This window comes from Vipera ursinii (assembly GCF_947247035.1).
Source record: "Vipera ursinii genome assembly, chromosome: 1".
NCBI classification, from domain to species: Eukaryota; Metazoa; Chordata; class Lepidosauria; order Squamata; family Viperidae; genus Vipera; species Vipera ursinii.
This window is the reverse complement of record NC_139512.1, coordinates 189,433,229-189,447,640: the sequence shown is the minus strand read 5'-3', so window position 1 is coordinate 189,447,640 and position 14,412 is coordinate 189,433,229. Positions and strand designations below refer to the sequence as shown.

The 14,412-nt window shown below is 40.2% G+C and overlaps 2 protein-coding genes across 2 annotated transcripts in view; one reads left to right on the top strand and one right to left on the bottom strand.

Moving 5' to 3' along the window:
• Window positions 1-592: 592 nt before the first annotated feature.
• MED4 (mediator complex subunit 4) lies at window positions 593-10,070 on the bottom strand. Its single transcript, XM_083349160.1, has 7 exons — window positions 9,707-10,070; window positions 7,919-7,985; window positions 6,825-6,995; window positions 6,034-6,091; window positions 5,011-5,097; window positions 4,156-4,287; window positions 593-1,702 (listed from the first exon to the last, which is right to left on the bottom strand). The coding sequence occupies exons 1-7, from the start codon at window positions 9,787-9,789 to the stop codon at window positions 1,530-1,532; spliced, it is 771 nt and encodes a 256-aa protein (XP_083205286.1). The 5' UTR covers window positions 9,790-10,070; the 3' UTR covers window positions 593-1,529.
• A 555-nt stretch (window positions 10,071-10,625) lies between these two features.
• Window positions 10,626-14,412, top strand: part of SUCLA2 (succinate-CoA ligase ADP-forming subunit beta) — a 35,330-nt gene continuing 31,543 nt past the window's right edge. Inside the window, exon 1 of the mRNA XM_083349153.1 lies at window positions 10,626-10,815. Coding sequence (XP_083205279.1) covers window positions 10,711-10,815 — 105 coding nt within the window. The 5' untranslated portion in view covers window positions 10,626-10,710. The remainder of the gene's footprint in view (window positions 10,816-14,412) is intronic.

The window sequence follows — 14,412 nt, the reverse complement described above, 5'->3', positions numbered from 1 at the left end:
GGCAGGCTGAATTCACAGAGTATATCAATTTAATTTTGGCTTAATATAAAGAACCAGCCAATTTTGATTTTAATAAATCAGCTTTTAAGAAAAAGGTTTCCAGGATGTTTAAATCCATTCCTATTACTCAGGTTTTCTTAAAATTTACTTCTTCCTCTAGTTCATTGGGAAAGCCAAGTCCCCAGTGTTCCCATTGAAAAGGCTGCCCTTTCTCAGTCATAGTCTTTCTATGTCATAGGTCCCCAACCTTTTGGGCACCAGGGACTGGTTCCGTGGTCTTTCCACGGACCGGAGGGGGCATGGCTTTGTGTGCTGCCTGCATTCCATGGATGGGGCTTTACTTGTTGTGCGGACCAGTTGCTGACATGCTGCAGCCCGGTACTGGTTCACAAACCGGGGGTTGGGAGCCCCTATTCTATAGCTGTGCTTAGCTTCTATGACTGATGCTTTCCTTTGCCCTTCCTGGCTTCTGATGATCTGGCGCCATTTCTCTCTCCCGATCTCCTTGCCTTCACCATCCTCTTGAATTCATTCTCTTATATCCAAGATTGAGAACCAAAGCCATCTCCTGCACCCTCTCTGGTTGCCAGATTTAGGGCATGTTTAATGGGGCTAGCTTACTGTTAAAACTTTTAGATTGTCCATGTTTAATAATCACAATTGGGACCAGCAACTCCATGATTCAGCGACATATTACATAACCTTATGATCTCATTTCCCCCGCATTCATTAAACAAGACGCGACCACAATACATTCAGTATTTTTAGTGAAAACTTACTATTTTATATGTAAAACCTATTATTTACTACAAACATATACAACCTGATTGTGAGGGAATCATACTAATAAAATTCATTAACTGTTTTATACCCTCATGCTTTTTGTGTGCATTGGGCTACAATTCTCATGACAAAAAGCCTAGGAAGTGGGAGTGCTGGTAGAATATTACAAACTAACGCACATGCAAAGTAGCAGGCTGGGGAACTCTCATCTAAATAATATTTTCTGATTTTATGCAATTGGAAAGATTATTGGATCTAAAGCTCCATTAGCAACCATTACTCATACAATGCTTCTGTTAATGGAGTTGAATGGAATTTTCTCCCACATCTCTGCTCCTTGAAGATCCATTTTGAAAGACTGGAAGACTTACCATAAAAATGTAATAAGGAATCAGTGACATTTGCTCCTTGCAATTCTTTGCTGTTTATAGAACAGTATGTGTTCACATGTAAAAGCTAACTTGCAACTTCATATGTATTTATTTTGTGCAAAACATTGTTATGAGTAAACAATACCAAAATAAATTATGTCAGAGCATAACATGTTTCCAGTGGCTATCGCCACACTTTTTCCAACGATTATCTGAAATTCTGGGATAAAATCATATTCATCAAATACAAGAGAATGATTCTCATGAATTTGTAAGTTTCCTCCTTGGTATCCAAGCCTCCATTTGGAATGCAGAATATGTATAATGATATACAGTCTTCTTTCGCTGATACAATCAAGTTATTCAGATCAGGCCCTAATCGGAGTCACTACTGCTACTTGAGGAATCTGTTGACATAACCTCTACATCATCCTCATTCTCCTTATTATGTCCAGGAGGTTCTAAAATAAAGTCATTGCTATGATTAGGAGGAAGCATGTTCATTGACATGTCACTTGATTGCCAGGGATACTGGGGTGCAAGAACATCTGAAGAAAAAAGAAATATACAATTACTCCATGCTCTATTTGGTTTTTTTAACAATATATTAAAATGACAACCTTTGACTGACAACCAGAAATTCACAGTATAAAATTGCACATCAATTTTACAAAAATCAAAATAAACTAGCCACACATTTGTACAGTAATTCCCACTGCTTTCAGGAGACAGGAACATACTATTTTTCCCATTAAATCCTCTGATGCTAAGAGTGCCTTGTACAGGTAGTCCTCAACTTACAACCATTCATTTGATGACCAAAGTTATAGTAGCACTGAAAAAATGACCATTTTGCACATGACCATTGCAGCATCCCCAGGGTCACGCGATCAAAATTCAGATACCTGGCAATTGACTCATGACGACTGCAGTGTCCTGGAGTCGTAATCCCCTTTTGCGACCTGATAAGCAAAGTCAGTAGGAAAGCTAGATTTGCTTAACAACTGTGTTACTAACTTGAACACCTGCAGTGATTCACTTAACTGTGGCAAGAAAGATTGTAAAATGGAGCAAAACTCACAACTGTCTCATTTAGCAACAGAAATTTTGGGCTTAACGGGTTTGTAAATTGAGGATTACCCATAATAAAATTTGTTAATCTAAAAAGATGATACCAGATTCCTGATTTCAAACTATAGTACACATGCTTAACAGATAAAAATAATTGAATCAGCTAATATTCCTCTTAATTTTTTTAACAATTGAGCTTCCATTGGGGCACAACTGTTTACTGTATACCTTCTCCCTTTGCAAACTGAATGGACATCCAATAGTGTTAAACAACTGGACAAACACCCTCCTTGATATAAATCAAATGACCTCCTCCAAGCACCAAAACTGGATTTCCCAGACTAAAACAAATTTCTCCCATAATAAATGACATATTCCCCATATACAATGAAGTATAAACCACTGGACGTAGCTAATTTTTTTTAAAAAAATATTGCTGGTAGTAGTAGATCAACAAACGCCTCAAATTTAACTTTACAATGGTCAATGTCTATTCTTTTTGCCTCCACCTACAGAATCTTATCTTTCTACCAGGCAGCTCATAAAGCTTCCCAACAAGCATATCAACAGCCACAACTGGTTCTCCTGCAGCATTTTGCGTTATCCTCTACTACCTTGAGCCAAGACAGTGCAACCTCAGAGGATACAGAATGTTAAGGTGTAGGTAATGGTGAAATGATATGCTGATTAGTTAAAGGATGTGGATACTTTGAGGGTATAGTAGTGATTCTGCAAGAGTTCAGTGGCATTTGCAAGCACTGTGCTGCCAACCTGGGCTTTAGAACAATCTAAACAAAGCTCTCATGATAGACAAGACAGCAAATAAAAGCAGCTATTCTTTATGCTATCTTCCATTTATTTTAATTGGTCAAGAAGCCAATTTGCTTTTCTCTCTCTCGCTTACATCAACCCTAGAAATCTCTGGTTTAGCACGTACCTCACTTTTTTCTACTATTTTCCAGGCCACCTTTTTGTTATTTTTGTTTAATTTATTTCTCAGGCTATTACCTCAAACTATCAGAATCTTGACTTCTTTAGAAATCCACGTGCTTAACTCTTCTTGCTTTATTTTTTCCATTTTTAAAAAAATCACAGGATCAAAATCATTCCTCGGAAGTCTTCTTTCCTCTAAAATTAGCAGTATATGCACTTTCACCAAAAAAGCATCTTACAGAAAAAGAAGGTAACCTTCTTTTTCCCTCCATAGTTCTCAACTTCAGGGGTAAGGTGATGCTGATATTCCAGTTCCCCCCCTCTCCCCCCATGAGCCCTGATGGTGCAGTGGTTAGAATGCAGTATTGCTGGCAAATTATGCCCACAGCCTGGAGTTTGATCCTGATCAAGCTCAGGGTTGACCCTGCCTTCCATCCTTCTGAGGTTGGTAAAATGAGGATCCAGATTGTTGGAGGCAATACGCTGACCCTGTAAACCACCCAGAGAATGCTATAAAGCACTATGGGGTAGTATATAAGTTTAAATGCTGCTAAGTGCTAAAATCTGAAACCATCCTGATCTTATGCCCCTCTACTGCATTTCATAGTGTCACTTGTTTTTCCATTACAGACCAGCTTTGATTTAAAAGTTAGAAATAATCTCCTGATCAAATATTAAATCTAAGCTTTTAAAAAAAACAATCAATTCTTTTACTCAAGCCTGTGTAAATAATGTACACACATTTCACTACAGTGATCAACAAATGCTTTTAGTATTTTCATTTTTAATCTCTTTAAATATATTTCAATCTATTTTACTTAGTTTATTTCAAGGGACTTGTCTTTATTTTCCTAATTTCATTAACATCAGTGATATACATTTGCATTGCCTAAGGTTCCATGTTGCATATCCCGTACACGTATATAAATTTAATACATATAAAATGTGTATATCAACACACCTGACAGCAGACTCATGTCTCTTAAATTTCTATTACCTGGCAATCTTCCAGCTGCAAGTGCATCTCCTGGTAAGTGTCCATTAACTCCATTTGCTGAAGGATTGTTCATCTGACCCAAAAGACCACTCCTCATCTCCAAATCAGTTGGATATGGTCTTCGAGGATCCCCTTAAAAAATAATAGTAATAAAATAAAATAAATAATAATAAAAATAATAATTTTGTTTGCAATTCTAAATAAACAAATGTAAAGCAAATATATAATAGTGGGTTTTTCTTGTCGTGATCATTTTTACTATTGCTTTCATTTACCTTTACTTATTTAAACCTTCTGTAAACCACCTGAAGTCATTCATGAATGGCCAGCTTTAGAAATAGCATGAATGAACAAATAGTTTACCTTGTCACACTCTTCATAAAAAAAAATCTAAGTTAACAGCTACTCACTTGGTTAACACAAGGCATGCATTGTGTATTCCGTAGTCAGAAATTCAGAGTCAAAGGAAAAAAGATTGCAGCATTCAGGAGAGTATTGGCAACTCCTTAAAGCAGCTGCACCTTTTCTCAGGCTGCCGCTGCAGCTAGTTTAATTCTAGAAGGCAGATTCAAGGAACTGCATGCTAGTCATACATATATATACATACATACATACATACACACATATACACACACACACACACACACACACACACACACACGGGCTCCAAGGCATCTTTTCACCTTAAAAATCCCAAACTCCGCATAAGCCTCCCAGGTCAGAAAATATGTATTTTGCCTTACCTCTCTATCAAATTTACCAAGTAGTAGTATACATAGACATACTTGCAATTAACAAAGAATATGTAAATATCTACTGTCAGTAAAAATAAGGTGATATATGCATATTATTTACCTGGCACCCAAGTCAGAGGAGCACAGACAGCATTGCTGGCACTAATTCTATGAGCATATTTAATTATTTCTTCAGAAGAAATAGCTCCTGTAAGAAATGTGGATACAATGAATGCATGCAGCCATCCATTCTGTAACATAAAATTCACTACCAGTCCTTTCAAGTAAAAAATGTAGAAGCACTAACATTATAAAATGATCATTTCTTTTCATTTTCCTGAGTCCTTTCTTTCTTTTTGGGCAGTTCTATGTGCATTTCAATCTCTCTTCTGTAATGGAAATTTATCTTAAAAGGTGCTACATTTTCGTATGGTATGATGGTTCACAAACTCTTTGAAATACTCAAATAAAAATATTTTTGTGTCCTCAAATTCTTGTGCAAAAATGATGCAGTTAAAGCCAAACACTCAGAACATTCCTCTCTGCTGATTCATGTATATATTACAGACAGCAATAGAGACATTTCAGTAGTTTTACCTTCCGTTCTGCTCTATAATTCTACATAGTTAAATTACAGTTCCCAGGTGTGCTCTAATGTAAAGAATGCTGGGAGTTGCAATTTTCAAATCTCTGGAAAGCCATTGTTTCCCCTTCTCATAATTATATCTAGCATCCTGTGAAGCACTGTCTTTACAAAGCTGGAGAAACTAAATTAAGAATATGTGTGTTGTTCAATTGCTCCTTTTAGTTTCACCTCAATCCTCTTCTAAATAGCTGCTCCAGCAGGAAGCTCTTGTTGGACTCCAAGATCTCATAGAAAATTGCATACCGTAATTTTATTTAATTTGCTTTGGTCACAGCTGTATTAAGGTGCAAATGCCTGAAAATGCCTTGGAGTGAACAATAAATTATATATGGTGCTACTGAACTGTGATATTTTTCAAATGTACCATGAATTTTTAAAAATATACAATTATTGAAGAAAATAATGATTAAACAAATATTTATAAATTTCATGAGACATGCAATGATCAATTTATGGTTGTGGAAATAGACTTCCTAAGAAATAATTAAAAACACTTACCCTTTCTTGCCTTTTCTATTGATTTCAGTTTTTCTTTTGCTTGATAAACAGCTGTAGCCTATATGTAAAATACTATTTGTTATGCTGATTTATAAAAAGCATATTAATCTTTCATAAATCTTCTTAAAAGAAATTAAAATTAGTTTAGTATAGGAAATATGGCTTGGTTATTTGACAGAATCCCAAGAATGTTTTTGTACTTCTTTAGGATTATATTTCTAGCTAATGTGCTAACAATAAAATCTTGATCCAGTGCCTGGTTTAAAATTGTACTAAACCATAGTTTAATAATGGGCTATTAAACAAGAACTGATTGGATTTACACAAGATGCTAAGGCAAAAACTAAATTGACTGATTTTGTACAGCATGCTAGCCAAATTATGGTTTTGGTCCAAAGAATTGTACAATTCAACCTCTTGCTTAATTACAGTTGCATATGCTACATAAATTCAGGCAACAATTTTACAATCAGAGGTTGCAGACTCACAGAGTTATATCTTATTTGGTAACATGCTTGAGGATTCATCTAAAATACTCACACGGTTTTGGCTAGCACATCCAAATATCAAGAAAAAAACCCTGCAGACTAGCACAGAGAAAGAAAACAATTTCAAGAAAGTAAAGACAACTTTGGCTTGCAGTAATATGGCAACCAAGGAAAGGAAAAAATTAAAAATAAACTAGCCTAATTTGCATTTACTAGATCCATTTAATACTAACAAACTATACCAAGTTTCTGTATGACTGATTTAATAGGCAAACATCAAAAGACATCGAGCACTATACTCACCAGAATATGCTCTGCTTCTTTTAGTTGTTTTTGAAGCTGCTGAATATCATTGTCTCTTTTCTCTATAACTTTTTCCAATACCTGCATTTCGTGATGGATTTTCCCTTGATCAAGAGCTAGTTTCATCAATTCTTGGAACTCTTTATCCCGCTGAATTAACAGTTCCAGGATCTGTACAATAAATAATTATATATTACAGGAAAATGTAGCTGTTGTCAATTTCAGGATTTCCAATAAAATCAAACCTTGTAGTTATTATTTATTTATTATTTATTTGTTTTATATACCGCCCTTCTCCCGGAGGACTCAGGGCGGTGTACAGAGCAATAAAGTAAGAATACAATAAAGCAATAAAGTGAGAAAATTTTAAAACCCAAATCCATCAGGCCAGGTCGGCTTGTTGGAATAGATAAGTTTTTAGATCACGCCGGAAGGAGTGAAGGTCGGGGGCCATCCGGATTTCAGCTGGTAAGCGGTTCCAAAGGATTGGCGCACCCACCGAGAATGCTCTCCCCCTGGAGGTCACCAGCCGACATTCTCTGACCGGTGGCACCCTGAGGAGGCCCTCTCTGTGGGAGCGCACAGGACGGAGGGATGTTGACGCTGGCAGTAGGTGTTCCCGTAGGTAATCCGGACCCACGCCATGTAGGGCTTTGTATGTCATCACTAGCACCTTGAATTTCACCCGGAAGGCAACTGGAAGCCAGTGCAGCTCATGGAGCAGAGGTGTAATATGGGAATTTTTGTTGTCACAACGTAGCTATCTAGATCAGGGGTGTCAAACTGCTGGCCCATGGGCCGGACACATCATCCAGAAACCACACCCACCCAATTGCCGGCAATGGCAAAACTCTCCTGATATGTTGTGCAATGTCACATGACATCGTGAGTTTGACATGTCTGATCTAGATTTTCTAATAGCTCTGGTTATAAATCTCAGGGCCTGAATTAAAAAATATAAAAGTGTCCATGTAACAACATTACAGTAAAAGTAGAGAAGCAGACTTATTAGTTTACTTTTCAGGCTGGTCAACATTTAGATAATTAACAAAACATTTTTCTCTCTAGTTTTATAAGATTTTCAAACTCTTTACCTGGCTCTCTTCCCCAGGTTGTGCTAGCTTCTGGTTTCTTGAAATTGCCAAAACTTCAATCAGTTCTCTAAAGCAAAACAATATAAGTATGTGACCAAAAAGGAGACAGTTTTAGTGTATTTCCTATTCCTCCAAAGCAAATAAATTAAGCCTTTCATCTTAAATTTTGCTTCCCTATTGTTTCAGCTAATTAGGGGAAATCGTTACATTTAATATTTGAGGGAAATAATTGTTATAAAAATATAATTGATAAATGCAGTTAGTAAAAAATTAAAACAATGTAAGTGGTCTTACAGTAAAAAGATAACAGATGGGGATGGGGATTCTAGTTTTAAAAATATATAGCTTGTGAAATTGAACCAGACAGGGCATGGTGCTCAAAGTGGACATCCTGTCTATGATGGACCATTGTAGGTTTTTTTCCCCTTAACTGTGAAAAAACCAGTAATTTCTTTTCCCCCCCTAATCATTAATTGCTAACGACTATGGATTGTCAGGGACGGCTCAGTGGGTGGCTCAGTGGGTTAGGATGCTGAGCTTGTCGATCAGAAGGTCAGCAGTTTGGTGGGTCGAATCCCGAGTGCCGCGTAACAGAGTGAGCGCCTGTTACTCGTCCCAGCTTCTGCCAACCTAGCAGTTCGAAAGCACGTAAAAATGCAAGTAGAAAAATAGGAACCACTACGGTGGGAAGGTAACAGCGTTCCGTGCACCTTTGGTGTCTAGTCATGCCGGCCACATGACCACGGAGACGTCCTCGGACAAGCGCTGGCTCTTCGGCTTTGAAACGGAGATGAGCACGGGCCCCTAGAGTCGGAAACGACTAGCACGCATGTGCGGGGGAACCTTTACCTTTATGGATTGTCAAGTGAAGTAGCATTTGCAATGTAAAGCAAACCTTTAAAATTCTGCTCAGAGGCGCATCAAAATAAATGTACATTCAATTGAAAAAAGTAATTTTTGCACCCCACAAACGTAAACATTGACACATAAAATGTTTGAAGAACAATTGTGAACAAAATCCAGATTCAAAAAAGAGCAAATTTCATTTCCCGTTTCTAACACTCCTGAGCACACTTCCCTCAACTGATGCTTTCCAGGTCTGTTCGTGCAGGTCTCCCAGCCCTCCACTTTATGGTTAAGCTAGCCAGATCGGGCTACTAAGGCACCAGGCTAGAAAGCAAATGTTGAGCTCATGCCTTAGCCAGGAAAGCCACCTGGATGACTTTGGGCGACTCTCTCTCAGCCCAACCCACCTCACGGGGCTGTTGTTGTCGTGGGGAAAACAGGAGGTGGGAAAGAAAGTATTGGACACGTTCGCCGCATTGAGTTATTTGTAAAAGTAATAAAGGCGAGATATAAATAAATAGTTCACTTTGTCACGTGAACCTAGAAATTAATCATTTGAAATTGGGTACTTATTAACCGTCCAATAACGTTATGCGCACGTCGCGGCCCGAGCGTCCCCGCTTTAAAGCAGCGTTTTCCAACCTTAGGAACTTGAAGATGCGTGGACTTCAACTCCCAGAATTCCCCAGCCAGCTGGCTGGGGAATTCTGGGAGTTGAAGTCCACGCATCTTCAAGTTCCTAAGGTTGGAAAACGCTGCTTTAAACCACCCCGTTGGCTGAGGAGAGGAGTCCGGAACGACAATAGTAATAATAACAATACGAGCCCCGAACATTGGCTGCCTGAATTAATTCCTGGTTGGGCTACTCCACGGAAAGCGCCGAGTCCCGCGGCGAAGCGCAGCCCAGGACAGGTCCACGGCGCGACGGCCACCAACGCCCACCTGGCCAGCAGCTCCAGATCGTCCAAGGCAGCCAACAGCCTCTCCCTGGTGCTGCTCTGCTCCACGTTCGCTCCGGCCGCCATCTCTGCCGGCCGGAAGGGGAAGCCGCGGGAGAGATGCGAAGAGCTGCCGCGCTCAGTGAGGCGAGAGCGGCCCCTGGCGACTTCGGCGTTAAGGCCCGCGCAGGGAAAATAGGGAAATTCACGCGGCTTTCGGCCCCGGTTCTGTTCCGAAGCCTCGCATGACTAAGGCTGCTTGTTCCCTGCAAGGGCTCCTGCTGGGAAAGGAAACCCCGTTCATTGGGGCCGTTTTAACGGAAGATAGATGGTGGCCGGCCTATTACGCCTGCATTTAACCTCTTGCATCTCTTAATAGGTTTCGGCCAAGGGAAGGCCTCTCTTTTTTTTCCCCTGCATACTATCCGAATTCGTTGCGGGGAGGAGCGTTTGAAACGTTCACAGTTGCATAAATAAAATTAAAGCTCTTTGGATAAAAGGCAGGAAAAAGGAAGTTTTCTTCGGAGCTACTGTACGTTGGGAAAGGTGGGACGCAAAACGAATCGGCAGCAAGTAGAAAGACTCAGCTATGGTGGCTGTCACCGTTGGGAGACTTGAAAGGCCCGGTTAGGGATAGATCCGATAGGGAGAAAATCTGCCTGCGGTCGCTAGGAGTCGAAAACAACTCGAGGCTACATAATGAAATCCCTAAACTACTTTGAAGGAGGGGCGGAGCAACCGGGGCGTCAAAGCACCAACTTAAGCTTTCTCGGGGTACGCATAAAGGCCACGGGGTTCAAGACGTCTTACGCGCCGCCAACGCGTGACGACTGCCTTGGGCGTCTCCGCCGGGGGTTTCCGCTTCCTCCCTGGAACGGGAAGAAGAGTACCGTAAATGCATCAAGAGGCTGGGTTTGCCTTCGGGTCAGTTCCTGCCTTTCTGCGCAGGCGCGGGGCGGGCGGGGCTGTTCTCGAGAGCGGCGGGACTCCGCAGGAAGGAGGTCAATCATGGCCGCTTCCGTGCTCTGTGCGCGGATGGTCACCGCGGCCGTCCGGCAGCTGAGCGGGTGCCAAGGTGGCGGGAGCCACGCGAGTTTGAACGCTGCTGCCAAGGTGAGCGAGCGGGCAGCGGTCCCTGGCAGGGAAGGGAGGGTCAGCTGCAAGAGACACACACTGCCCCGAGGCGCCCCGAAGGGGATCGGGTGCCTCCTTGCCTCGCCTCGCCTCGCCTCCCCTCCTTGCTTTGCAGCGAAAGAGCACACATGGAGGGCAACTGCGGCTCCGGCCATTCTTCCCAACCTCATCCTCTCCTCTTCGGGTGTCTGGCCGCTATGCTGCCTTATTTCAGCACCTTTCAGGGGGTTGGAAAGAAGAGTTAATACAGATGAAAGCAGAGAGAGCTGCCCGGAATGGTGTTGGGGATCCTGCCTTCAAGGATAGTTCAAACTCTGAATTTCAGTTTGAAGGATAGTGAAGAGAGTTGGGATCACTTGGCTAAAGCAAGGTCACTCAGAAAGATCATGACATGTGTACTCTTTCCCTATGCTTGTGGCATCATAAAGGGAAAAGCAAGGTACATTATCAAAGGTTGCGTTTATGTATTTTGGATGCAGGTTTTGCTCTGTTACAAGTGGAACAGCTACAGTAAGGTCTGCATGAGAATTGAAATTCGATCTATTTTTTTTAGAAAGAAGAAATAAGACATTGTCTACACTTGTGGGATACATTCTCGGGTGCTGTTGATTGTCATTGTGTATTAATAGTTGGGGAATGTGTGTGGAACTTTCAGGTATTTTTTTAAGTATACAGCCCTGAGATGAAGTTGGTGCCTCCTTAGAACAATTCATATACTGCAATACTATAACTCACTCCTGTTAATAGATTCTTGCAACCATGTCTTTATTGAACATGCTAAGCTAGTATTCACTGCTTTTGTAGGAAAGGATATGTGAAACTTTAGGATAATCAGCTATCTTAGGGATACATTGAATCACATTTCAGTGAGTGAGATTGGCAATCAGAGTTTAAGAGCTCCTCCCCTATAAAACAAACATGCATGTTGATTGCCATCACTGGAATCTGCTGTTCATAAGTTTATAGAACTGAATCTTGCCCCAGTCAAAAGTGATGCAGGCAGTCTTCATGTTGATGTTCAGGAGTCTGGAAAAAGCTGACAAATTCTTGCTAAAGATACTGGCCTCCATCGATCAATAATAAGGCATTACTATACAAATGGAGAAAGTGCAACACTTGCTGGATGAATATCCAGCAAGAGCCTCCCAAAACCAACGCATACAGTATTTCATGAGATCACAAACAAGTTAAGTATCAGTATCTAATGTCAGCATTAACAAATCTGTGATAAGGAAAATACTGAACAAGAGTAGGAGCAGGGGCAGCTGTGGCTAAGTGGGGGCTTTGCATCCTTTCCTAGACTGGAGATCTTTGCTCACAATCATTCATACTGCCCATAGCCATAGTCATTCATAGTCACTGCTCTGTAGATTACTGTGACATGCTCTACATGCGATTGCTATTGAATAGCACTCAGAACTGGACAAGTACATATTTCATTATTTACTCATGTCATATCACTGTTGCATGAACTGCATTGGCTTTATTTCCAAATGCAACTCAAGGTGCTGGTTAAAGCAGTGAATGTCATGAGGCCATGTTTTGTAGGTTAGCATATCTCCGAGGAAATTTGCTCACCCCACCAAGTCAACTCCAGCTTCTTTTCCTTAAATGGTGTCATCTGGTAATACCTTGAAGGCATGACTTTTATGAGGCTGCCCCAGTCCTTTAGGTTTAGAACAGCCTTCCCCCTCCCATCCAAGATTAAAAGAGCCACCTCTATTAGCCTTCCCAAGGGTTGTGAAGACCTGACTGTTCACTTGATTAGAAAATGGAATTAGAATGGAATGGAATAGAATAGAATAGAATAGAATAGAATGGAATGGAATGGAATGGAATGGAATGGAATGGAATGGAATGGAATGGAATGGAATGGAATGGAATGGAATGGAATGGAATAGAATAAGGAATAGGAATAGGAATAGGAATAGGAATAGGAATAGGAATAAAATTAGAATAGGAATAGAAGAGGAATAGGAATAGGAATAGAATAGAACCTTGGAGGTCTTCTAGTCCAGCCCCTTGCTCAAGCAGGAGAACCTATGCCATCTCAGACAAGTGACTGTCTAGCTCTAGCCTCTTCTTAAAAATCTCCAGTGATGGAGCACCCATGATTTCTAAAGGCAAGCTGTTCCACTAGTTAATTGTCCTCACTGTCAGGAAGTTTCTTCTTAATTCCAGGTTGCTTCTCTCTCTGATCAATTTCCAACCATTGTTTCTCATCCTTCCCTCTGGTGCTCTGGTGAACAAAGTGATCCCCCTCTGCCTTGTGGCAGTCCCTCGGATACTGGAACACTGCTATCATGTCTCCCCTATTTCTTCTTTTCTTTAGACTAGCCAAACCCAAGTTCCGCAGCCGTTCTTAGTATGTTTTGGTCTCCAGGCCTTTGATCATCTTAGTTGCTCTTCTCTGAATTTTTTCCAAACTCTCAATATCTTTTTTGTGATATGGTGACTAAAATTGGCTGCAGTATTTCAAGTGTGATATTACTAGGGCCTGTAAAGCAGTACTAATACCTCGCATAATCTTGATTCTATGCCTCTGTTTATACAACCCAGGATTGTATTAGCGTTTTTGGTTGCTGCTTCACACTGCTGGCTTATAGTTGAGTGATCGTCCACTAGGATGGAAGTGACCCCATCAAATGTACAGTTGGTGGGATTTTGTGATGCTGTCATGGGAAGTATGGTTCTTTGGGGATTTTGTGAGTTTATATTACTATTTTGAATTGTTTAGGATTATCATTTATAAGATAGCCATGTAATTTTTTAAAATAAATGTAAGTAATTTGAATATGCAAAAATATTTTAAGATTTCAATGACAGCATACTACTGTACTATGCAAAATTAGAAGTTACTGTAATTACCAAGTTTAAGAAATAGAATAAATGTTTACAGAACCAAAGCAGCAACTATCATACAAAACAAAGGCAAGAAAAAGTACAAAGTTTTTTGCAGTCTCTGACGGATCGTAGTTTAGATGTACAAATTGAATAAAGTATTACAGCTTCCCCCAACAAATCATTTCCTGCATATAATCAAATTTCTTCAATTTTCTCTTTGTCCTATCAATATGCTAAGAGTTTTCTTCACGTGTATGTCCTGTACATTGCCTAGGTACATTCTGTGTTGTTTTTTGCCTGATCTGTATTAGGCTATTTTTAATGGTTTATCTCCATTTGGCAAAAAATTCTCCTTTTTTGTTATTTCTGAGTTGCAGATTTATATCTGACATTAATGCTGATAATAGGGCAATTTATTCTATGTGCAGCAGTTTGATAGCTTGCAGGGGAAAATTGTTTACAAGTAGGTATTTGTTAACCTGTTGGACAAGAACTGAGAAAAAAAACAGATTCACATCCAGCCATGGAAGCACAGTGAAAGCTTTGAGGCCAGTCATTGTCACTTAGCTCAGTCCGTCCCACAAGACAGTTGTGGGGCCAATGCAAATGAGAATAATGTTTTGCATCGTATTTGACCTCCAGGAGGAAAGGGAGGATGCAAATTTAGTACATGCATTATAATAAATACCCATGAAGAATACCTGAATGATGTTTGCTATCTAAACCTTTAGA

What these genes read in the sequence shown, in the direction of transcription:
- MED4 (XM_083349160.1), bottom strand. Translation starts at nt 9,789, where the DNA reads ATGGCGGCCGGAGCGAACGTGGAGCAGAGCAGCACCAGGGAGAGGCTG. An exon ending in AAGAAGCAGAGCATATTCTG is followed by an intron (nt 6,092 to 6,824) that starts GTGAGTATAGTG and finishes TTTTACATATAG; the next exon opens with GCTACAGCTGTTTATCAAGC. An exon ending in TGCAGCTGGAAGATTGCCAG is followed by an intron (nt 1,703 to 4,155) that starts GTAATAGAAATT and finishes TTTTTTCTTCAG; the next exon opens with ATGTTCTTGCACCCCAGTAT.